Raw genomic sequence first — 24,822 nt, 5'->3', positions numbered from 1 at the left:
CACAGTGGAGAAGATGTGCCAGCTCGCTGTGCAGACAGGCCCGGCTGCGAGCGCCAGGGTAGACGGGAGCTGTGGGTGCACACGTGCACGCCCGCACAGACTAAATGCGGGGGTCAAACACAATAGCTTTCACAGCCACGTCCTCTAAACACGCTTTGCAGGAGCACATCCATCACAGACAGAAGCCACAAACTCCTCGTCTGCATGTGAGCACCTGCCTCGAAGCACGACACGGCAGCAAAGAAGAGCCTGCTCCGTCCTCCCATCTCTTCATCAACAATTTACCCATCTATCATCCATACGTCCACACTCTGCCTCTCTGTCTTGCCCGTCCTCCTCTGTTCCCTCTGCAGGCCCAGTCCAATCTGAAAGCTTAGTTGAGCTCCGTCTCTCTCGGCTTATCTCCAAAAGCTGCCTCTTTCATTTGAGTAAATGCCTTCAATCCCGGCTCCTCTATGAGGAAGCTGATAAGGAATGTCTTTTATCCACTGCAGATAGGCTCACCCCCCCCCAGCCCAGTGTGGGTGATTGTGTGTATTTATACGCCTACACAGCATATGCAAAATAATGTATGAGAGATTATATATGTGAGTCTTCTGTCAGTGTTTTTTTCTGATATTTTATGAGACCTGAATAGTTTTAGAATAGCGGATGGTTCTGTGGTGTGAATGTGCAGCGCGTCATGTTTCCAGCCATCCTCTCATGCTGCTCATCATTCAAATGTGACATTTCTATGATTACACATAATCACACTAGACTGCTGCAACCTTGCAGGTGTCTCTAATAGGAAGTGATTAAGTGGGACAAGCTAATCATGGCGGTGCCTCACCCACACGTGTGTGTGTTTGTGCATGTGTGCCGTCAAGAAGAGGCTGTCTGACGAATTGATTAGAGCTGCAGAGTGGATTTGTTGCCAGGCATTGAGAGAGAAGTTTTGTCTGCGTTTGAGTCACTCTAAGCTTTTGCCAAATGCTGCACTTCTGTCTTGCTAGAATGCAGCAAACATATCGATCGGCCTGTGAAGCTGCAAATGTCACACAAGAGCGTTTGGAAGTGTACAGAATGAGACTTTAAGCAGAAGTCTGATCGTGACCGTCTCAGTTTTTGTATCTGAATTCATTGCGTTCATCCAGCCAGAGCTCATTCTCTAAGCTGCTCTGCTCTCCGTCTGTGTGGTTACAGTCCCGGTGGACTCGTCCACGCTGCGTCCTGGGAGCACAGAGTGGGACAGCAGCTGGTGCACATGCAGCCACCTAGAATCACCGGCTCGGCCATGAGGGGATCCTCACCAGGCCCCCTGCTGGGCGCTTGGCTGAGATTAAACCCCCTCGATGACCCGGCGAACAGTGTGCCCCAACCCTGACACTCCCTGTAAGGCACCAGGACGAGGTGGTGGGGGGGGGGGCTGAGAGGCCTTGGGTTGGTAGCGGTGACTCCAGGTTGCTGTAGTTACACTGCTCTCCTCTCATCCTGCTGAAAACCTCTCTTCCTCTTCTAGTTTGGGGCTCCAGCTCTCTTTTCGCCTCAGTGGAAGACACAGCTTGTCATCTCAGATCTGTATTTTCCAGCATGGCCCTGCCCGCTTGGAGCTCCTGCCCTCCCCTGAAGCACGAGCTCACTGCAGTCGGGTCTCTCGGGGGACATATGAATAAAATTTGTAAAGCTATTGGAGCCAGCGCGAGAAAAATCCTCCTCGCCGCTCCCCACGGAGCCCCAACCTCATTGACTTGGGTTTGTTTGCTTGAGGCCAGCGACTGTGTTCCGGCTGATCGTAGCGGGCGCAGAGTCAGTGAGAATGATGCATTAGCCGCTCCGCACCTATTAAAGCCGCTCGCTGTGGTTGAAGCCAGACGGCGACTTTGAAGGGATTTATCAGGCCGCTTACCAAAGAGATGTGATTGAATTCATTTGCTTACTAATGAGGAGGGATTGTGGATTGAACACTTCCCCAGCTACACTTCCACCTGTTAAAACCATTTGCTCATTACTGCAATCAAATCCAGCGTTTGTTCTCCATTACAATCAAACCGCTTTCTGTCACCTCATCAGACACATTTGTGTCTTTTGGTGCTCAGACACATTTCATATGTGCTGGTTTGTGTCATCCAGGGTGGGGGCCACCGTCTGGGGCTTTTACTGCCAGTGATTCTGTGTCACCTCAACGTTTTGGGGGAAAATGTTCCTGATTTGAGGGTTTTCTAAACATCCAGTCGTCTTAAAACACTGATTTTTCTTGTTGCTGTGAGTTCCTTCATAAAGACAAACAAAGCTCTTGCCACGTTCAGATCTTTCGGCTCCAAGCAAGATTAAATCGTGATTTTTTTTTTTTTTTTTTTTTTTTCCTGATCCTGTAGAAACTGTAATCAAGTCCAATCAAATAACTGCGTCGGCTCTCGCTCTCTTTCTCTCGGTCAATCAACAAAATTGATTTTATTAGAGGTAATTGTTCCCTGTTTGATGTGCATGATGTCTTGATTAGGTCTATTCTCTGGAGTGTTGTTGTGGAGAGTGCTCTCCTGCTGCTGCTGAGGGCAGATTAGCAGTAAATCCTCTTTGTCTCAACAGACAGCAGCAGACAGACTGAAGTGGGTTAGCTGAGGCCTGCGCAGTCACACGGGGTTACAGTATGTTAGCCAAAGGTCAGCAAAGAGTTATACCAACAACTGTATGGAGAGGACGTCCGGTGACGCTGTGACTGATCCCTCAGATGTGCACACTGATTTCAGCCCCACTGAGTTCGTTCAATACACATTTTAAACAGTTTGCAGCCAAATAAACAGGCTGGATTAAAGGTACACTAAGGTCACTATTTTTAATAATATAAATTACCAAAGAGACACGATTAAAGAACCTGAGATCAGTGTGTTCTGATTTAGTTGCTGCTGCCATGAAAAAGGAAACTAAAAGATCTAATTAAAGTGTTAAGTGGCCAAAGCAGGTCACTAATTGATCGTAACAAATACTAAATTAAATAAAACCTTTAAAATAAGGATTTGCATCCTCACTGATAGAAATGATCCTAAAACAGATGTTTAGTCCCACAAACAGTCAGTTAATTTCTCCCTCAGTGTGGAAAAGTTTCCTCAAATAGGAAACATGTCAATGAATTTATTGATGAGAAGGTAATAAAAAAACACAGCCAACGGTTCCAGTTGCTGCCGTAGGATGTTGGCTGAGTCTCTCTGTTCTCCACCAAAGTTCAAACTGTCCCAGTTATTGCACATAAGAGAGAAGTGGACTCGTGTTCTTACTGGTCAGAAAAGGTGACGTCATGAAGCTCCAATCAGGATTCAGGAGTTTTTCTGGATTAAAGAATAAAATGTCTTTAAACTTTGCAGCTGATTTTGGTTGGAAACATTTAATGTCACAGAGAAATGTTGGATTCAATATTTCAGTGAGAAGAATCCTGTTCTTTCAGTTGATGTGAAGCTGCATGTGAATAAAATAAATCCTGGCACTGTTTCATGTCTAAACTGGCGAATAAAAGACAACAGAGAGCTTCCTGATGGAGGAAAGCAATGAGAAAGTCATCGCTTTGGTGGATTTCACACCTAGAATGTGTTAGTTTGTCTATAAGATGTTGATCTAGATATCAATAATCTGTCTACACTTTTTCCCTGCTGCCTTTAAAAGTGTGTTCAAAGTCATTCAATGACTTGTGAAAATGTAAAACCAGCTGAGAACCTTGTGAACATAAACATAAGAGCAATGCATGCTGGGAAGTCTGCTTCTGTGCTTATCTTTAGAAGGTTTTAATTTAATGAGCTGCAGAACAAGCGGATGTGCGTTCAGCCTCAACTCATCGTTTCAAGTCAAACGACGGTGAACTCATGTCTGTGACACTCGGAGCCGTCTGCAAACACAAACTAGACGTTTTGAGTTGAATTAGGTTGAAATTAATAAAACATATTTACGCTGAGTTCATGACAAAAGGTTAGTTGATTCCACTAATTCGTCAGGCTTCAGTGTCCCCCGACAGATGGAGAGTTTGGGCCGTCGCTGCTGCAGTAAAATGTGTGTGTTCCAGATGATTAAAGTTTGACTTCAGCAGCCAAACGTGAGATACTCACACTGATCTGAGTGTGGAAACACGAGGCTCATGCAGTTCCAGCAGCAGCAGTCCAGCGTTTACCACAGGCATTCTGGGAAAGAAGTGTGTTCAATCAAGATTTCACATGTTGAGAGCTTAATCTAGTGTGTGTGTGCACTTTACAGTAGCGGCCGCTCTCTGGGTGTTCGTCCATCCCAAACGACCCCAGAGCTTATTTTCTGTCTTTACATTGGATTGTCTCCGCCGAGCTCTCCCGCGATAAGTAGTGATGCTTTGATGCTTGAGGACACTTCAGCAACTTTCAATCGAGATTAATCCGTCTTTGAGATGTGCCAAGGCCTCTGTGGATGCACAGCCGAGAGAACGAGAGAGAGAGAGGAGGAGACGGCGGTTATAGAGATGGGCCATTTGTAGCTGCCGTCTCCGAGACACGGTTCCATTCCCACTTTGCAACCAGAGGGGACAGCTCACTATATCACTCAGCCGTTTGTTATTTTGTCTGAGGCAGGAGTTGGCCGAAGGGGAGAAACGTCTGTCTCTTTCCCAGATGCCTGAAGGTGAAGCCCATGCATCATTCTGCAGAGAGCGTGTGCGCCTGTTTGCTTTTGCATGCATTCCTCTGTGTGTGTGTGTGTGTGTGTGTGTGTGTGTGTGTGTGTGTTCATGCAGATGTCCACATCAGTATGTGAGCAGAAATGGGAGGCTTATTCTGCAGCTATCAGGTGTCAGAGACTATTGTTCAGGCTGAGTGAACCAGATTGAATTCCTGTGATTCAGTTTGGTATTCCTTTGGTGTTAAACTAAACAAGCCCGACGGGTTGCCTGTGTTTTTTTGACAACATCCACCTATTTCCAGTCTGCAGCCTCTCTGTACTTATCGATGTGTCTCTGTTCTTGTTGCTGTCAGCAGAGCTCCTCTCCTTTTCTTATCCCCCTCACCTCTCTTCTATTTCGTCTCATTTGGGCTCTCGTACTGATGCTAAAGTTTTTGCAGAGCTGAAACCGAGTTGGTGTTGGACTCGGTGGGCGGTGGGGGATCTGTTTGCAGTTGCCAGTGTCCCCCAGTGAATCGCAGTGATCCGTGTTTCTGCTGTTTCTGCGCCAGTTATTAAAAGCCAGGGGAAAGGTTACAGTAAATGCCATTCAGCTGATGTGCAGCTCAAGCTTGGCAGTCCTCCTTAACCAACCCCCCCACCACCACCACCACGCACCCTGAGTTTCACAGTAACATTTTGGGGAGCAGTAATTTAACCTTAACACCCCCAGAATTGGTAACTGCATCCTCCCTTGATGAACCCGTTCACGAGGCCGTGCAAACAGCCGTTTGCTGCAGGCTTCAAATTAAAAGCATGACAAGCAAAAGCACCCCGAACCTCACCGAGCACCTGAGTCTGACAAATTGGCAGTTTCCTCTGAATCTCCCCCCCCCCGTTCCTCCCCCTCGTCTCCAGCGCTGTCCCTCTGAGGCTCGCTCCCCCCGCCCCCTCCCTTGTCACCACTTCTCCCCGGCGCCCTGGGCACTCATCACAGAGGTCACGCACCTGTCGACTGCTGTAAACAGGAAATGAATAATTCAGGAGTCGGCGCTGGTTGACTGCAACAGCTGATGGTCTCTCCGTGACGAGCAAAGATTTATCCCAAGGATTCGCGTTATAATCCTCAGCTGGAATCACACTAATGAGAAACGCACTCCGGAGAGTCTGAGGACGCACTCGCAGTCAGACCGCACGTCCTTGACCTCTGTGGGGGATAAAGTTAGTTTGAAATGGCAGCCTGTGCAGCACGAGAAACTTCTGCACACACACACACACTCACACACACACACACACACACACACACACACACAGTGCTTTGCATTTTTAGATTTGCAGGCTGATTGTGCCGATACAGAAGGGCCACATGTACTCTTAAGTGGGCTATCTGTGAACAAAAGCATCTCTCTTGGCCTGTGATATTTCTTCCTCTGCTCTCCTCCTGCTTCCCATCCTCTCCTCCCCGAGGTAACCGCTCGCAGAGGGAGCTGGCCTATAACAGAAAGCCAGTTATATTATGAGAGAAATACCCAAGTAGCAGATTCAGAGGCAGCGAGATACCAGTTGAGGCTGCCGGGTAGCTGGAGTGATTGCTTTTCTCCCCTTATCGCCACACCAACAGGTGTCTACGACGAGCTGTACTGTGAAGGGATTCACAATTATAACACCCCGGCCACCAGCTCTGCGGTCAGCACCACACACACGGCCCCCGCCCCCACCCACCCATCCTCACTCTCTTCACATTCAGTCAAATCCTGCTGGCCAATAGTAACTTAGGAATCCTGTTATGGCCCCGCTCCTCCAAACACCTGCACCGGCTCTGATAAGAATCCTTATCAGCTCAGCCCCATGTGTCTGTACACCCAGGCAGAGCAGGAGGACCCTAAAGCTGGAGTGGAGGGTATATAACACCACCATGGGTGGTCACGTTGAATGTTTTTCACCCACATTATCGTGTGCGGTGTGTTGGAGAGGGTTTGGAAGCACGAGGAAGCAGGCAGCTGTGGCGGTGGAGTGTTAAATCCTTTGCTCTGGTGCAGCTTCCTATTTAAAAACACACCGGCTCGGTGTGCCGTCTGCAGCACAGTGTCTCATATGAAGAATCGTCCCTTCATGGCGCTCTCCCATCTTTGTAATTACACATGAGGAATGAGAGGAGACATCTGCATGCCAGAACTTTGAGGAGAGGAGGAAGGAGACAACAAAGGGCAGCACAGCTTCTCACAAAGGCTTTCCAATTTGCAGCCTGCAGCTGTTTCTCTTCAGAGAGCTTGTCGAGCGGCCCGTCCTCCCTCAGCCTGAAAGTGGCTCACAATCCAGACGCTGATTTCTTAGCTGCTGCTGATTGGAGGCCAACGTTTGACAAACAATGACACTCTTCCTCTTCCTCCTTTGTAAAAAAAAAGGAGTGTCTGAGCCTGACTTCTCTCCTCTATTAGCAGGTGTTCAGACGTGGACGTGATAAGTGACGGATCATTTAGGGATGACAGCTGCACACACACACACACACACACACTCACATCAGCTACTGCTCATGAACAGGAGTCTCTCTGCGTTTGCATCTGCATTTACACAAGTGCTGGAATCTGTGTGCAAATGCTGAGCAGTTTGTGTGTTGTGTTTTCTTGTTTCCCGACATTTCCCCTCCATTATGTCACCTTTGTTTAGCTGCATATGCTGCACAGAATTGAAAACCAAATGAGTCTAATGGATCCACAAGGCATGGCACTGCGACCCGTAAATTAAGTCCCACAGATGTGCTTCTGTAGATTAATCTTCATGCTCATGAGCAATTATTCTGGCAGTGACGCTGAGGCATGAGGCTGATTTGAAACAATTACAGCCCAGGTTGGGCAAAATTAGCTCGTTCATTTTCCGAGGCCGCCGCTGATAGGGAATTGAGGGCATTTTATAAAGCAGCTGAGGGGTAAATGGTTTTTAACACCCGCACGTCTTTCGGCCAACCTTTTAACCTACACACCGACACTTTAGGGGTTCCTTGTTTTGACGAATGGTCTCTCGTTGCTTTTCCAATCAACAAGGATATTGGTTAGGACCTCGTAAGCATACGTGACTAATTAAAATTATCTATGAATTGCTACTCTATTTATTTTTTCTTGAAGTGTGATGTGCGTTTTAGAATGTGAGCTAATTTATGCATTAACACTGTGCTAACCTTCACAGCTGGAGGACTTTTATTACCACTCTGGGTCCTTTGCATTAATCCTCATGTGCTCTCACTGCATTTCAGTTCTTCAAATAATATAAAAGCTGTCTCCCACTTTGCTGCTACGTGTTAAAAGATAGAAAGAAAATATTTGGCCCTACAGCTAGGACTTAAAAAGAACAGGAAAGCGGTGCCTTTTTATAGCCAGTACACGTTTCCATTACGAGTTTTAATTGGCTGTAGACACATGCCTGAAAGAATGAAATTAGATGTGTTGTAAGAAAAGTCTAAAACAAAGGACCTGGAAATGGTGAAGAACACATTTTGTGAGAACCAAAATCAAGTGGGAGCAGATGATCAGCAGGCCATTTGATGCGAGGGGAAAAAAACCTGCTCTGGAAGGCAATTTACTCGCTCGCTGCAAATACAACCCGCTTAGCAAGAGCTGTTTTGCATAAGAATGAATGTAATAATACAGGAGTAATGTACAGTACACTTCTCTCTGCAAGCAGTTTGCTAGTGTCATTTATATAAATAAAGGGAAGGCTCTCGCCTGCGATACCTTCGAATCTCAGACTAGTTGCAGCTGAGTAAATGAATCATTAAATGTAAAGAGAGAGAGAGAGAGAGAGAGAGAGAGACACTGTTTATCTCTGATGAGAAATTCAGTTCCACTGCGTCCAACGCGGCTACATCTCCATTTTCTCTTCACATTCGTCACAGCCTCATAACCACCTTTATGTCTGAGTGTTTTCATCTCTTGCTGCTCTCATCTCATCAGCTGAGGAGGTAAAATTAGAAAGCCACCTCTGTCTTGTGCTTCTTTTTTTTTCTCTCCCTTCCTCTGCACCACACACATCCTCCTTCCTTGAGGATCCGACCGGCCCGGCTCGCCCACCATATCTAATCAGTTTCTAATGAGTTGTCACAGTTGGCATGATGGCTGTGCGATGCTTGGTTGACCAGCCTGATATTTATTCATGTAAAGAACGATGTCGCACTTAATGCCACTTCCACAAATGACTCAATTTGCAGAGGAAATGAGCCTCATCTGAGTTCTTGTCAATCCTGCAGAATTCCTGGACCTGGTTTTTTGCCTCTGTGTGGGCAGGGCTCAGCTCTGAATCAGTTTAGATGTGTTTTTGCTCCGCCGTGCCACTGCAGCACACAGACGCCAGTTATGATGATGGAAATGGAGACGAGGCCGACGTTGATGTCTCTCAGGCGGTTTGATCATTTCCCACCTTCTCAACGGCGCCTGTGTTTTTGTAAAAGTTCATTTTGTTTCTACCTGGAGGAAAACGTCCGACTCCTGTCATTATCTTTGTAAAGCAAAGCAGGGAGATTAGGAAAAGTGTGGGTGACCTATTAAAGCTGCTCACCCTCAGGCTGGAAAGCAGAAGAGACTAAAATGATGTTTCTTTTTAGAATTTTCTTCTTTCTTTGCTGTTTATCGTCTTGTTGAAGTTGTGTGTACAGCTGCTGCTGCTGCAGAGCGATGGCTGGCCATCGGCACCATCTGCATAGATAAATGTGTTTGATATTTCCCTTTGCCGCCTCCTTTTCCCAGTGTAGCATCAGGAATCGGCAGCATCTCTGTTGCCTGCCCGTAGCCGGCTGCCTCGTAGGGCTCTCACAGTGGGGAAGCTGAGCAATTTGTTTCTGGATGGCTCCAGGCTTATCGTCTCTGCTTGACAGATGGGCTTTGCCTCTGCTCAGGTTGGGTTTGGTAGCAACGCGCTGCTCACTGCCTGCCTGACAGAACTCATTATAGACGCTCCCTGGGAGAAGAAGCTTCTTCGTGAGGTCCCGTTACCGCCGTCAAACTGCTACGACTCACTCCTGAGCCGAACAACATGGATGCGAACATGCTGCTCAAGTCCTCTCTGTGGTTTGAGGTCAAATGTTTAATTTCAGGAATTATTAAAATACTTGCCGCTATTAACGTGACGCTGTAACATTAGAATAAAAAGAAAAGAGACCATTTAATTACAGTAATTTCAGGGTCGCGTGGACGTCGGCTCTTTTACTTCTCATGCTTGAATTTGAACCCAAAGCTTGTTTGTCAGTGCCAGTAGCACAGGAAAAGGTGATGAGGTGTCTCTGCTGAAGCCAAAGGCTGTATATTGATTGTACTTAAACTTCAACGTTAGGCCACATTTTATTTATTGGCTGTGAATTAGCCTCCACTGTGACGGAGCTGCCTGGGGTCTAAATCTGCTTATACACCTCCTGCACACTTATCTAACCTCACTCTTCTCCTTAATTTGTGTTCTGCGTTTAATGACACATTGAAACATCCTCGATGCCGTAACTTTACCCGAGCCGGCAGGAGAGCAGGAGTGAGAGATGTGGGGGTTGTCGAGGAGGTAAACTCGACGGATTCAGGGTCCGACTTTATTTAATTCCTCCAAAATTGAGTGTAAAATACAGGTTATGAAGTCATCTCCCTTCCTGGGAGTGCTCTATTTTCAGTGGTGGGTCAAACTGTGCTTAGCCTTGCATATAATCGGGCCACATGGAGCAGCCTGCCACCTCCTGCAATCCAGGGAAAAGAAGGAGAAAGGAGGGCAGAACTACATATGAGAGATTTAAAGAGCAGATTAGTTTAAAATAGCCAAGGAAGTGCTGAGATTAGATATAATCCTCATAAGAAAAATCTTCACAGCCTTATTAGAGATGGACTCAAGTATCTCGGCTGGAAATATCTCAGCCAGCAGTTTTCTCTTGGATCTCTGCTGGTTCTTCTTTCTTCAAACGGACACACAAACTGGAGATGACAGGCAGACACTTGACTGTTGTTGGAGCTCTGTTCTGCTCAAATATTCCGTGTGCATATTTATAAACCGCATCTGCCGGCTCCACACATGTTGTAATACAAACTGTCATGTGCAGCACACGCCGTCATCAGCTCACACACTCCAGTGCACAGTGTACAGTCGCAGCGTGTGTGCAGTGAGTGACCCAGAAAAAAGAGCAAAAATATGATTAAATAAACAGCATTAAAGGTAAGGTGTGGGAATGAGAGACGGGGAGGAGGAGGGAGGACAAAATGAGAGGGTTCTTTGTGCAAATTTTAAATTGCGTGCCAGCGATAATAGTTTGTTTCTCTGCTGAAACAGAAAAGTGGCTCACAGACATAAAAGTCTCCAAAAAGGTCAATTTGAATGCAGAAGCAGCTCGAATAATGCATTTATTTGGCCACATATTTAGAATAATGAGATCTATTTGCAGCTGCAGAGAAACGTATAATTCGTGCCGTTTTCGTGCAACTGAACTAATCAGATTGGCTTAATTGTGGGCTAAATTGAAGGTCACTCATTATCTGTGCACTGTTTCATCTAATCAGCCCAGTAACGTCCTGTGTTATACTCAGGTTTGCAGATTATCACCGCACTTGAAGGGGGAGTGGAGGATGGAGCCGAGGGAGGAATGGCTGGGGACGGAGAGGAATAAAAAGCGCCGGTCTTTAATTAAAACTGATTGTGGTTAATGCTCTCCGTCCACGCTATAATGGTTCCCACGGTGGCCCTCGCACCACCTCCTGATCAAGCAGAAGCTAATTGGCTGTAAAGAGTCACTCTTCTTCCTCTCTCTCTCTCTCTCTCTGTGACTCGTGGAGTACATTTGGACATCCAGAGGCAGTGCAATGTCATTTCATGCCCTCCGATGGCCGTGAGTCTCTAATACACCATGAGGCCAATTTCCAATTTCCAGGCACAACGCGTGTGAGGCGGCCATTTGTATGCATGGCCTGTCCTGGGTTATTTCATACCTCGGCCGAAAAAAGAGGCTCTGCCGGTTGGATTATTGTACCTAAAAAGCTCCACTTCTATATTTACGTGCAGAGTTGTAGTTGCTGGCTCCTCCTCGGCCTGTCAGATCGGCCCCCTCCCCCCCCAGTGGTCTTAAGCAGGGCAGCGGCTGCTGGGAAGTTTGCGTGGCAGCAGGGGGATGGTGAAACAGCGTGGCAACAGTGTGGCAGATGAGCAATGAGCAACATGGTGTTATGACTCTGAGTGTGCGTGTCAGGACTCGACTGTGTGCACATTTGGTGCGAGCATATGAGGGCTGTGCTGAACATCGTCAGAAAGAGAGGTCGTTATGTGCACTTGGCATCTGACGGCAGAAGCATCCACGTGGTGCGGAGTCGTTTGTGCTGCACTTAGTGCTCATCACTTCACCGGTCCGCAATTTCCCTTGCAAATTCCTGTTCAACACATTCAGGTTTAGATGTGTAGATGTTCATTATCACAGCTGGATAATCAGATCAGAGGCCCGATGGCGAGGGTCTAACTGACAGTCCAACTGTTTTGCAGCAGGCAGTAACAGCTGATGTGGTGCATAATGCCCTTACATTCTGCAGAAATCAACAAGGACAATAGCTGTAACCCCAGCGCTCCCACAATCACTTGTCTCCGCTAAGAAAAAGCACAAAACCAGAGACAAAACCAACTCCATCTCTGGTGTATTCTTTTCAAATTCTACTCAAAGGATTTCATCATGTTTTCTTTGCTACCAGCTGTATAGGAAAGTGCATAATAAAAGTCAGTCTTTCTCTGAGTTTCCCTTTTTCTGTTGTGGTTGTTGAAGGACTTAGCAGCAGGAGAAGTGTCGTACGATGTTTTACCTCAACAGTCTTTTTATACAACAGTATAGCCAAAGTCGTTGTGAAGGGCGCGTTGCTAGCAGCAGCCCACTGTCCTTGTGTTTCCTGTCTCTGTGGGCCGCGAGTGACGACAAAGAGGCTTCGGCCTCACTGGACTCTGCTGGACCGCCGACTGCTGCTAAATGTGAAAAGCCTCCCTGTATTAGGTGGTTACGATTATAACGTGACTTTACACTTCTTCAATTAAATGTCATTACATTAAGTCATAACATTGTTTTTCTGTTCTAACCATGTTAAATAGATTTAATTTAAATGGTGTGACAACACTAGGGTTCAGATTTGGTTAGGTTTAGGCACAAAGGCAGCTTAGGTTTGAGGAAAGATGGCAGTTTGGGTCAAAATGGATGTTCTTAGTTAAAGGACAAGTCCAGTGTTTTTAAACCAGGGTCCCATTTTTAGTTAGTTTGGGTCATTGGGTCAAAAGTCATTTGATGTACTTGCTTGATTGGTTAGTTTGTCTTATTGGGTGTCACACAGATATCGTGTTAAATCCAATCTAACCCTTAAAACAGTGATGGAGTGATGGAGGCAGCAGTAGTTCAGTGACTCCTGTTTAAAACCCCTGTTTTAGTGAATGTAGTCTGGTGTGTGTGCTGTTTGTGGTTAAACCAAAAGGATCTTCCAGGTCTCTCTCTGTAGGGATCCTTTCCATGATGCTGTCACACACTTAGAATAACACTCTGAGCCTGTCAGTGGATCAAACAAGCTCTTTTAGTGGACCTACTGTGATCAGGTGACGTTGCTGTGGTCATGATTAAAACTTGTGGCTGCAAAGAGTCGGATCTCGTGTTTAAGTCTTGTTTTGTTGACCAACCTTCCCTGGCTTCTTCCTTACGCAGACTTTGTAGCTCCACACTTGTAAATTTCCCCGTCGTGGGAAAAAATAAAGGAATATTTTATCTTATCTTAACCTCACCTCCCTCCCTCCCTCCCTCCCTCCCTCCCTCCCTCCCTCCTTGCTCGCTCCCATAATAACGACTCCAGGTCTCTCAAACATAAACGCATGCACTTGCTCAAACGACTAATGCTGTTGTTCTTCTTGGGAGAGCAGCGTAGAAATGGCTTTTCTAGGCAGGTCAATCCGAAGGGCTGTTGTTTGGAGGAAGAGGAGGGTGAAGATCCACTCTCCCAGCTCCTGGACCCCGCTGTGCCAGCATCTCTCCTACATAATTACACCGGGCTACAAATAGAAAGGCGGCCCTCCCTCCTCCCTGACCCCTCTCCCTTTCTCCTTCCTGTGCCGCTCAGCAGCAGCAGTTTGCAGGGATAGTGAGCGTGCAGGGCGGGGCGGTGGTGGTGGAGGAGGGGGGGGGTATTTACATGTGAGAAAAGACAATTTGTCAGAAACCTAAGGGAGCACTGGAGTGATGACAAGAGAAAAACAGTGGAAGGACCAAAGGATTGAAAGGCTAATTCTGTGATAGGGGGGGAGGGATGAGGAGGGGGGGGGCTCGCTGTGTTTCCTTGTGTACATTGGAATTCATTATTTTCTCAGATGAGCAAGTAGAAAATAATTGGAAAGTCAATGTTTGAATTCCGTGGCTCGGATGCACCGCACAAACATACACACATCCGAGTGGATGCGATGTGACGGTGGCTGTTGTGTAACCAAGCCCAGTGAGTCATGAGGGGGAGGAATGCGTTGTTGTGATGGTTGGAGGAGGGGGAGGAGGAGGAGGAGGAGGAGGAGGAGGAGGAGGCCAGCCTGGGGAAACACTGGCAGAGGCAGTCAGATCCGTTAGCAAAGTCATCTGGGAGAGAGAGGAAGAGGCCGGACATTTGGTCTCTGCTGCCAGGGGTCGTCTGGACCCCCGGACCGCAAGCCAGGCGTAAATACATCTGAGGCTTGACGCAGACATGACTCCGGACGTGTGTGTGCACAAACACACACACACACACATACACACAACATGAAATGAGTGGAAACTGACGCAGTGTGATAGAAGGAGGTTATCAGGGGCTGCAGGCTGAAACGAGCCAGCTTTCAATCACACACACACACAGAAATGTGCTTGGATGCTCAAAATGATGTTGCTTTGCTTTAAAGGGTACTCCTACTGGAATCACACACAATATGTGCCAAGTGCAAAATTATATCTTGTTTGGTTTTGTGTGTGTGTATGTGTGGCTGTTTTTATATTGACTTCCCCCTCGCCCTGGGAGCTATTTGTTTTCAGAGGTGTGTAGGCAGTTCTGTGTGTGTGTGTGTGCCTGTGATTCTTGTCTAGTACATGCGAGCCGAGCACACACACTCCTCCGCTCGCTGTCGTACACGCCTGGACTCGGGCCGTGGCTCCGTGGCAGCGTTATCATCCAAAGAGGCAAACAGCCAGTCTCTGATTTAATAAGCTGCCTAGGGAGCCACGGAGAGGTGGGGAAGCACTATCGGCTGATAACTGTCCTCCCTGCAAGCCCAGCGTTTTCCTCTGATTGCCCAGCCAAGAGAAGACTCAGCTTCTCCTCGTTTTCTGTGTGTGAGCGATCCCCCGCCGGCTGCTGCCCACGTGTCTGCAGGGCCGCGTCCGTCCTGTGCTGCCTCTCTCTGGGTGTCAGACAGACGGCGGCGGAGAGCCCACACATGGCCACGGCGGCCCGAGCCCGGCGCTGAGGAGCATATGCTCGGAGCGTCAGCGTTTCAGCCCCTCCACCCACCCACCGAACACACTCTGCGTCGTGGCTGCCAGTCCTGCTGCAGGAAGCCACGGGCCAGACGACTGACAGATTCCCCATCTATCACTCTGTTCTGCGCTCATCATCACCACCACCATCATCATCATCATCATCATCATCATAGCACAACCTTGAAACCAGTGCTAAGAAGAAGAAAAAACATTCCACTAATATGCCACAGCAAACAAGAAAGTATTTTCCAGAGCAGCTGCTGCACTTTAGTCTGACGGCCTCTGATATGTTGTTGACAGTGAAGGTTTTGGAGCCTTGTTTTATCTGCAGGAGAACAACAAGAGCAATGGTTCCAGTTTCCATCCCGACTTTCTAGGAATAATATTCAGAGCCAGCGGAGAGACTGAGGACGGGTGCTTATTGAGCCTCTTGTCAGGAGTTTGAGGTTGAGATGGATTAAATGGGCCAAACATTCAGCTCAGGATTCGGTGAACGTCTTGACATCACTGCTGTATTTTTAGCTACATGAGTGTTGAATCTCACACTGACAGGAGCAAAACGCAAAATGTCTTTAATTTTTCCACTCCAGTGTCTTTATTTGAATTTTAGAATTCAATGTGCGACACAATTAGTCATATTAAACATTTCACTGACTCTAGTAACACAGTGCACTACCCACTCCTCGCTCTGAATATATTACCAGCTCTTCAGTGTGACACCAGCGTGTCTGCCTTCACTTTTCTCTTTTTGGATCCCACCATCTGTCTCCTCTACCTCTAGAAGGAGTTATTTTTTTTGGCCAATCTTTTCTATTTCCAAGCCGCTGGTATTACTTCAAGGTCAGTTATTGCTTTTTTGTGTCTGCTGTGTGTTATCACACACAGTTGTGTGTTGCACCAGAGCTCACATGATAGGTACACTTTGAGGTGGCCACGGTGACCTGCAGCTGACACCGATGATTGATCCTGGTGCTGGGGTAAGTGTCTGCGCACCGGTGAGCACACCGGTCCACTGAAATGCAGCCAGGCAGAAAATTAGAAATCTCTTCATCCCTGGTCCATTTGAAATCCGATATCTCCCATCTTCCCCTCTCACAGGCGCCTTTCCTCAGCCAATAAATCAGTAATTAAATGATGTGTTTGTGTGTGTGCGTGTGTGTGTATGTACATGAGGGCAGGTGTATGTCCTTGGGGGATCAGCCCGGGCAACTGGGGTGATGGGGTGTTAAGTCTCCGACAAAACTTCTCTATTGTCTGCATGAAAATACAAACACACACACACACACACACACACACACACACACACACACTGTGTTGTCCCAGATACAAGCGCAGGCACACTCACAAGCACGCTCGCACACACACATTTGAGTTGTACGCTGTGTGTTCGGTGTCAGATGGAGGGCTAACGGTGCCTCTGGTATCAAATAAATCAAAGTCAGGCCTCCACCTGAACTGCTGGAGGCCATCAGAGCAGTTGGGGACAGAAATGTCTCCCGTGTTAATGTTTCTGTTGCTTCTTACCCTTCGCCATCTATCTCTTTGTGCTGTCCAGGTACGTCGGCCCAGGGCAGCCCCCTCCTGGCTACCCTCCCTGTCCCAGGACGGCCTCTGCAGCCGCAGCTCGACCTCAAACACCTCCTGCCCTTCAGACTCAATGGATCCTCCCCCCTCAGCCTCTTCCCTAACTTTAACACGGTGAGTTACTGTTACTGTTACACAACACCCGACTGGCCAATCACAGCGCAGCACCGTCCAGCTCTGACAGCTGATCATTTCAGGTTCTCTTTAGATCCAGACTGGTTAAAAAGGTGTTCTAGTGACACTCCAGCCAACGTTAGCTGCTCTATGCTAACGCTGTACTCGCTCCTGAAGGTAAACTGACTGTAGAGACGTGCTGCTTCTGTTTTTAATGACAGTAACAGTGAATAAAGAGCTGCTGCTCTTTAAAGGGAACGGTTTTATCATCACAGCGTGGGTAATATGAACAACTTCAACTTTAGAGCTTCCTGCTTGTCATGCAGCACATGGCCGACATTTACCAGCTCACCGGCTGTGGTTTGACTGAATAACAATAAAATTAGACAATGTGACTCAGTTCAATGCAGAAAAATATTGTGATCACACACTTTTTTTAGCTTGAGAACAAAATGTCTTTTCAGATTCTGTCTCATCTCTTTGAAAATAGAAAGTGTTGTGACGCAAAGGGAGTAAACACGAGGAGTCTAAACACCTGGCAAACCATCACTCATATTGATTAAAGAACATGTCAATATGTGGCATCGTTGCAGTGAAACGCTGGGTTTTTACAGGTCGGGGGTTGTGATCCACATACTGCGTGAATCTGTTGTCGGTGTTCAACCTCATGCTGCTTTAGAGTTTATATCAGTGCGAGGCTTAAAGAAAGATGGGGCTATAAAATCACATCCTTAATGCTAGCCTCCTCGTTATTCCCCCTCTCTCTATCTGCTCTGCCAGACCTCAGCCTCCCACTCTTGTCCCATAAACTCTGCTGCCGTCTCTGTGCAGAGGCCTCACCCCCGGATCAGGATGCTAATCTTTATTCCGGCAGTGTTTCACCTCTCAGAGCGGCTGCTGTCACCTCAGTATCGGTGTCTCTACAGATGAGACCCTCGCTGCTCCCGTTCCAACGTCAGCGACAAACTGTTTGGTCTTCGTGCTCCTTGGCTCCGATGTTACCTCACCGCGGTGCCTGGAATTAAAAACTTGCAGCTTTGATCCTGTACTTACCAGCTATACCCATTGTCGTTTTGTGTGTGTGTGCATGTGTGTGTGTAGGGACTTCTGATGTCTTTGATCCTACTTTTACACTGTGTGTGTGTGTGTGTGTGTGTGTGTGTGTGTGTGTGTGTGTTCCCTCCCCCCACTGCACACTCTGAAACCAGCTCCAGTTCTGTGGTCTATAAATGAAACATAAGCCAGAGCTTTCACTCCAGCATGCATTTTACACCTTTACAAACCAAGCAAAAAAAGGTAAGAGGGTGCATGTGGCTGGCAGACCGTGTGTGTGTGTGTGTGTGTGTGTGTGTGTGTGTGTGTGTGTGTGTGTGTGTGTGTGTGTGTGTGTGTGTCTTATTCATGTGTTCTGCCGCCCACTGCTCTGGGTCGCCTGCTCTGTCCTCCAACCCCCTCATGTATTTATATTAGTGGTGGAGGCAGAGGGCAGGTCTCTGGTCACTGTTCTGTCTGTGTTATGCTGATGTTTCAGTGTTTCTATTCCTAAACCCACCTCACTGATCTCCTGTTTGGTGTCTGATAGACAGAATTTGTGGTGACCAACGGCAAATATATTTCTGAATCGAAATCGCTTGTTTGTTGTTATCATTATGCCGCCTTATTAGAAAAATATAAGAAGTCACATAAGTGGAATAAACAGGCAATATATCATCAGTGAATGCACAGCGAGTGCACAGGAAATCACATTTACAGAGTTGCAGTGTTATTCAGTGAGCCATTGTTCGATATAATACAGCTCGCAGTAGGACGGGGGGGAATCTACCACAACCAGAATGCAGAAATTATGATAACTATGGAAATAACATCAAATCAGTGTCGCTTCAGTCCCGGGAGGAGATGATTAGCCGCCATAACACACAGTCTGACAGCACAGCTGTGGCATTAATCACAAAGTCCATTCAACTGGGAGCCCCAGGTTTTCTTAGTCCTGATAAGGCGCACGTTGTCCTGGACGTGTGCAGGGGGGAAGATGAATGCACCTGTCTCCAAAGCTAAATATCCTCCAGTTCCCCTGGTGTACCTTCCTACACCCCCCCCCCTCCCTCCTCGTCTCTGTGTGTGTCTCTCTCTGCCTACCCTGAAACCCCATCACGGACTCAGCCGCCCGGCGCTGGATAAGTTCTGTCTGCACCAGGATGGCGGGGGAGGACGGAGGGCTTGGACAAAAGACGCATTTATAGCAGTCGGTTCAGGATGGCTGCGGACAGACAATGGGCACATTCTTCAGCTCCTAAAACAAATAGCTGTGTGCAGCCTGCCCTGCTAAGGTGGACGCAGGGCAGCAGGAGTGGGAGAGCTAGGTTTCCATGGTCAGCCTTCGGCTGGTGGAGGGAAAAGTCAGTTGCTCCCTGAGGTAACTTTGAGTCATGTAGAAGAGGCCAAAATAAAGCAACAAAGGCAAAGACGGCCCCGAGGGAGAGAGATACCTCCAGCGTGGAGGTTTCAGTGTCAGGTGTGTTTATACTCCCTCTCACACCTGGCTTTGAGGAATCCACAGCAAACAGACTCTTACAGAGGAGGCAGCTGCCTCGGACATGGAGCAGCTCATGTGGAGCGAAGGGATCTGATGCAGCTCCGGCTTGTGTGTTAGACAGATATCAAGGCGGTACACCAACACCCCTCCATCTTTGGGCCGGCGAGGCTGTCAGCGGGGCCGCCGGCGTGGCTCCGGCCAGCAGCCGACCTCAGTGAGAGGACGGCGCTCTGCCCGGCCATCCTCGGTCCCTTCTCCCATGTGAGTAGAGGTATGGGCTGGGCCAGGCTCCGTGCCAGCCCGGGGAGAGATCCAAGGTGATTGTTATATGCGATACCACGCTGAAGGGTGCAGCATTGAAATCAGCTGTCATCGTGGAATGCAGACCTTCTAATGAAGCCTCGGCTTTCACTCTGCTGTTTATAGTGCGCCGCTGTGGGTCTCTGCAGTCTCTTCACAGACAGTTAAAACTGAATTAGTGTGCCCAAACCCCTCTCCAGAAACACTTCCCTGTGGGCTGCAGTGACTCACAATGTATTAGATTGAGATTTCTGAGATTACAATGAGCTCTAACTGCACAAAAATACAAGCTGTGGCGAGGCTTAAGACAATAGTGCAAGACGGTCGTGTTGTGAACAGACTGTGTTCTACAGAGCCTGTGAGGAGAGAAACATGAAGGTTAAAGCTGGATTCACAGTCACAGTGAGGGCTTAACAGGAGGCCCTACAATGTTCCTCCAAAATAACTGTGATTCCTTTCGTTAATTTACTTTTTTATAACCTCGTGTGGTTGCAGAATGGAGGACTGCAGCTGTGCCGTCACTCTGTTCATGTCATGAGAGCAGAAGGAGCTCAGAGTCGTGAACGAAGCAGGTTCAACATATTCAGGCTTTCTCTCAGTCAGCTGGCTCGACAAAACCTAAACCCCCGGTTGAATGTTAACGGGTGTCACGACGGTGGTTAGCGACTTTCTATGTTTTCCTCAGGATCTTCACTTCAGCCAAGAGGCGAGAGAGGAATAAGTGACTGTATTTATTTTACCCCTCAGTGTCTCCTGTTTATTTCTAACATGGCAGATTTAAACTTTATACTCTGACTCTGTCCCGTAATGAAGGAGTCACTTTAGCTTCTGAAATCAAAGTGAATTTTATTTAATTTTAATTTGAATCAAGTCAGATTTTATTTTTAGAGCCAAAAATCACAAATCACAACAACAAGACTTTAAAGTCTGTAAAATACACGAGAGCCTCTGTCCTTAGACTGATTGAATATTATCTGTGATAAATACCAACAGACTCCTCAGTATTCAGATCTGCTCTATCACATTGGTCCAAACATGAAAACTTGATCCACAGCTGCTGAGCCTTCATCACCTGCAGGAACATGTGTTAGCGTGTGTGTTTAATATTAAAGCTTCTACTTCCTAACAAGGGCCAGTCTGCACGTGTCCCCTCAGCTGTGAATCTACTCACAGAAAATATGGACAGGAAAAGATTTAGCGAACGGGCGGCGCTCATTTTAGAGCCGAAACTCCGACCGTAACTTCCTGTGGTGCAGGTCAGGTGTGCAGCATCAGTTGCCATGGCGATCTAGGCAGGTAAAAAGAGAGCCACCTTTGTGATATTGAAAACTCGCTAGCCCACTAATCCTGCTTCCTGGTCCGCCCGTCTTATGTGCACTGAGAGGGAATCTGGCAGAATCCTGCTCCTGATCTAAACACGGCGACCAGTCCAAACATGTCCGCCATCAACATAGTTTTCCTTAGAACGCTGCTCAACACAAAGGTGCTCAGGTGCACAACAAACAGGAAACATTTGAGTCACCAGAGCTTTAAGGTCGCTCAGATATAAAACAGGCACAGGTGCAATCAGTGAGCCATCAGCTCAGATACAGTTTATTAACAGCCGCTGTTGCATCATGGGGCACGACATAAGAATTCAAACATCCTTTATTGTCTCAGAAATTAAAAGTGGAAAAACAGATCACATTTATTATGATAAAAAACTGGTCCAGAATGAAAACTAGCTGCGTCTCATCACATAAAAAGATGTTTAAAGAGGAGTGTGTGGTTGTTATCCCTCTTTAACAGGTGAGTGAGGACCAGTCAGGTGCTTTGTGTGCACGTCTGTCCTGACAGGAGCTCCAATTAGACCAAAAACCAGAAACAAGGTGTTAAGTTTGAGTTTTGTGTGCGAAGAATCCACTTTTTCAAATGTTTTCCGAGCATGTTGAAAATGAGAAAAGACAGTAGAAAACATTCTTTTAATGATCCAAAGCAAAACACGTGTTTGTCGTGAACAGAACGAGGTTGACAAATGAAGAAGATGTCGTGTGGGAGGACAAATGTCAGCTGCTGTGTCCATGTCGTCGATGTAGAAACTGGTGCCCTCTCGCGTCACTGCACAGAAATGTCATCTGAAACCCGATGATTAGTCGACACACAGTGCAGCTGATCGAATGTATGAAGCCTCGTGACTGACGGGGTCTTTTGTCACATTATCTCCTCTAACTGACAAGTCCCTCATCATCATAAGAAGTGTGTCAGTGTGACTCTTAATGCTTTTTTTAAAACCATTATTCTCCATCATCCTCAGCTGTAGCTGCTGGAAAGGTTTGGACGTGATGTCTGCTAATGTGTGAGGTTTCTCTTATGGTAAAATAAAGTCTTCTTCTCTGTCCGTCCCCCAGATGGACCCGGTCCAGAAGGCAGTGATCAACCACACATTCGGCGTCCCTCAGCCCCTCAAGAAGAAACAGATTATCTCCTGCAACATTTGCCACCTGCGCTTTAACTCAACGGTAAGAACTGCAGCAGATTCACACCTCAGTGTTCATGACGAAGACAGAGAGGCCGTGAGACAATGAGAGAGAGAGAGAGAGAGAGAGAGACGGCACGCCAGACTGTGTATTTTACAGCATAAAAGCAATCTATATCACAAAGTGAGTCTAGCCTCAGAGAACGACAACAAACAACTCTTTGTTTTGTGCTTCTGCTGCCTTCTTCAGTGTTTTTTTTAATATGGCCGTTCCTCAATTACCTCAGCCTTTGTCATCCCCACTGAGTGTGTCCGTGTGCACTGTATGTGTGCATGTGAAAAAGAAAATGTGTGCGTGTGCAAAACAAAGAACTGTGAGTGAATCCGTAAATGTATGTACCGTTCTAATCAATGGTTAGTCATTTTAGGGTTTGTTTTTTTCTCCAGTCGTGTGCATATAAAGGTTTGTTCGGTTCTCTCGGTGACATCTTTATGCGCGTGTGTCTGTCTGTTGTTTTGGTGTGAGGGATTACACAGCAGGGAGAGCTGCCGTTTATCAGCAAAGAGCAGAAACAATCAGCGGCCCCAGCAGGAAGCAGCGTTCTTCGCTCCTCGTTCCATTTCTCCCATCCCTGCCACCTCTAGCACACACACACTCACACACAAATACACACTCACACACTTACTGTACACTTACAAGCATGCAAACTAGTGCACACACACAAACACACACACACACACACACACACACACACAAGCAAACATCCCATGATATTTCATGCATATTCACATAAACAAATAGATAATAGTCTAGGAAGCCTTAAGACATCTAATGTCTGGGCACAGTAACACACACACACACACACACACACACACACACACACACACACTCTTTTTTTTGGACCCTATCTTCAAAGGGGGGCTGAGGCACAGGAGACACGGAGCTGTGGGAGGAGAGCAGACGCAGACGTGCTCTTGACACACCACAGCAAATCCCATTCCCTGCCTCTGCACACCGACTTAAAGAGGAGTGTCAGGTCTGACTGTAGCTTTATCTGTCTCTCTGAGAGCAGGAATACTTTCCTAATACTTCCATGCACCCTCCTCAGAGTTGGCTCTGATATTATACCAACTTATCCTTATGCATAATGCTCAAAGGGGGAATCAGTGAGCTTTCTCTGCTGCTAAATATGGCACACAAGCTGACCTTAAAGAGCAACGTAGCACCGCCCTGAACTGAGATGTTCTCCATCAGGTGACATCACTGTGGGTGTGGTCACAGCTGGTCACATGTGTGCGTCCTAGTGACATTAGCCTAGCCTAGCCTAGCGTAGAACAAAGGCTAAAAACAGGGGGAAACTGCCAGCCTGGTTCTGTCCAAAGGTAACACAGTATTCCTGACGGCCCGTAGAAGGTGGTAGAGGTATCAGTAGGTGGATTTTGTTGCCTTTGCACACAGCCAGGCTGGCTGTTTGTCCTGTTTCCAGCCTTTGTGCTAAGCTAAGCTAAGCTAAGCTAACCAACTGCTGGGGGCAGCTGTCTATTTACTGGACAGACAGGTGTTCCTCTGGTGCAACATGGGTCAGTGTCCTCTGTCTGTCCCAGGTGTCCTCTGTCCGTCCCAGGTGTCTTCTATGTGTCCCAGGTGTCCTCTGTCTGTCCAAGGTGTCCTGTCTGTCCCAGGTGTCCTGTCTGTCCCAGGTGTCTTCTATATGTCCCAGGTGTCCTCTGTCTGTCCCAGGTGTCTTCTATATGTCCCAGGTGTCCTCTGTCTGTCCCAGGTGTCTTCTATATGTCCCAGGTGTCCTCTGTCTGTCCCAGGTGTCCTCTGTCTGTCCCAGGTGTCCTCTGTCCGTCCCAGGTGTCCTCTGTCTGTCCCAGGTGTCCTCTGTCTGTCCCAGGTGTCCTCTATAGGTCCCAGGTGTCCTCTGGTCGTCCTCTGGTCGTCCTCTGGTCGTCCATCTGCCTCTCTGTTCAGCCAACACACCCTCGGGTCTTTCTGCTGTGGCGCTAAAATGCTGTTTTCAGTGGAGGAAGATATGAAATGAAAGGATTTAAAGTGTGTTGCTGTCACAGCCTTTTCCATGTTAATGTGGCTCATCAGATATTTCTGTCTCTCGGTGGCTTTTGAAGAAGGCTGGAGGTTGTTTGAACGTTTTCCTGCTGGTTTCCCTCAGAGGCTGATAGAGCTCGTAGATTACTTTGTGCCTTTTTGATATTTCTGCAGTTCTGTGTACAAGATAATCATCTGAAATGTTAGCATCCATTAGTGGAACCTGGTCTAATTTTGTATAACTAGCACATTTTAGGTGTTTATCATCCCGATACAGTCTCATTGAAATATTCTAAAATAGATAAAGGACTGTGAGAACAGTGTGTGTGTGTGTGTGTGTGTGTGTGTGTGTGTGTGTGTGTGTGTGTGTGTGTGTGGAGAGAGTGTTCTCCTGCAGCTGCATACATTTTTCATTTAATGTCTTTCCTCTTGTTCGTTACACATTTCACATTTCTACATCGTCATAGTAGAACATAATGAGGCTCCATATATTTATAGCTCAGTGCAGCGAGAAAATATCACAGAGTCAACTGTGACTGGCAAATTTGGTAAAAGGAATATTTTTCACTATCGCGTCGACATTTTTAGTGACTTGAGGGGAAACTGTACGGACCCGTGCACCTCCACAGTCTAAACAGGCAGCTCAGTAGTTGTTGAATGAAGCGAAGCCAATCGGCAGATCCACTTTATTTTCATGTCTTCGTTATCTTTTTATTTATTTGCTGCATGCAGTTCATTACTGG

The 24,822-nt window shown here is 47.2% G+C and overlaps 1 protein-coding gene across 1 annotated transcript in view; it reads left to right on the top strand.

Moving 5' to 3' along the window:
• Positions 1–24,822, top strand: part of znf385c (zinc finger protein 385C) — a 74,272-nt gene that overhangs the window by 37,787 nt on the left and 11,663 nt on the right. Inside the window, exons 2-3 of the mRNA XM_070847333.1 lie at positions 16,596–16,738; positions 21,959–22,069. Of these exons, the coding sequence (XP_070703434.1) occupies positions 16,596–16,738; positions 21,959–22,069 (254 nt within the window). The remainder of the gene's footprint in view (positions 1–16,595; positions 16,739–21,958; positions 22,070–24,822) is intronic.

Source organism: Pempheris klunzingeri, chromosome 17 (assembly GCF_042242105.1).
Source record: "Pempheris klunzingeri isolate RE-2024b chromosome 17, fPemKlu1.hap1, whole genome shotgun sequence".
NCBI lineage: Eukaryota > Metazoa > Chordata > Actinopteri > Acropomatiformes > Pempheridae > Pempheris > Pempheris klunzingeri.
Note: the sequence above shows the minus strand (reverse complement) of the source record. Positions and strands in the feature narration are given on the sequence as shown.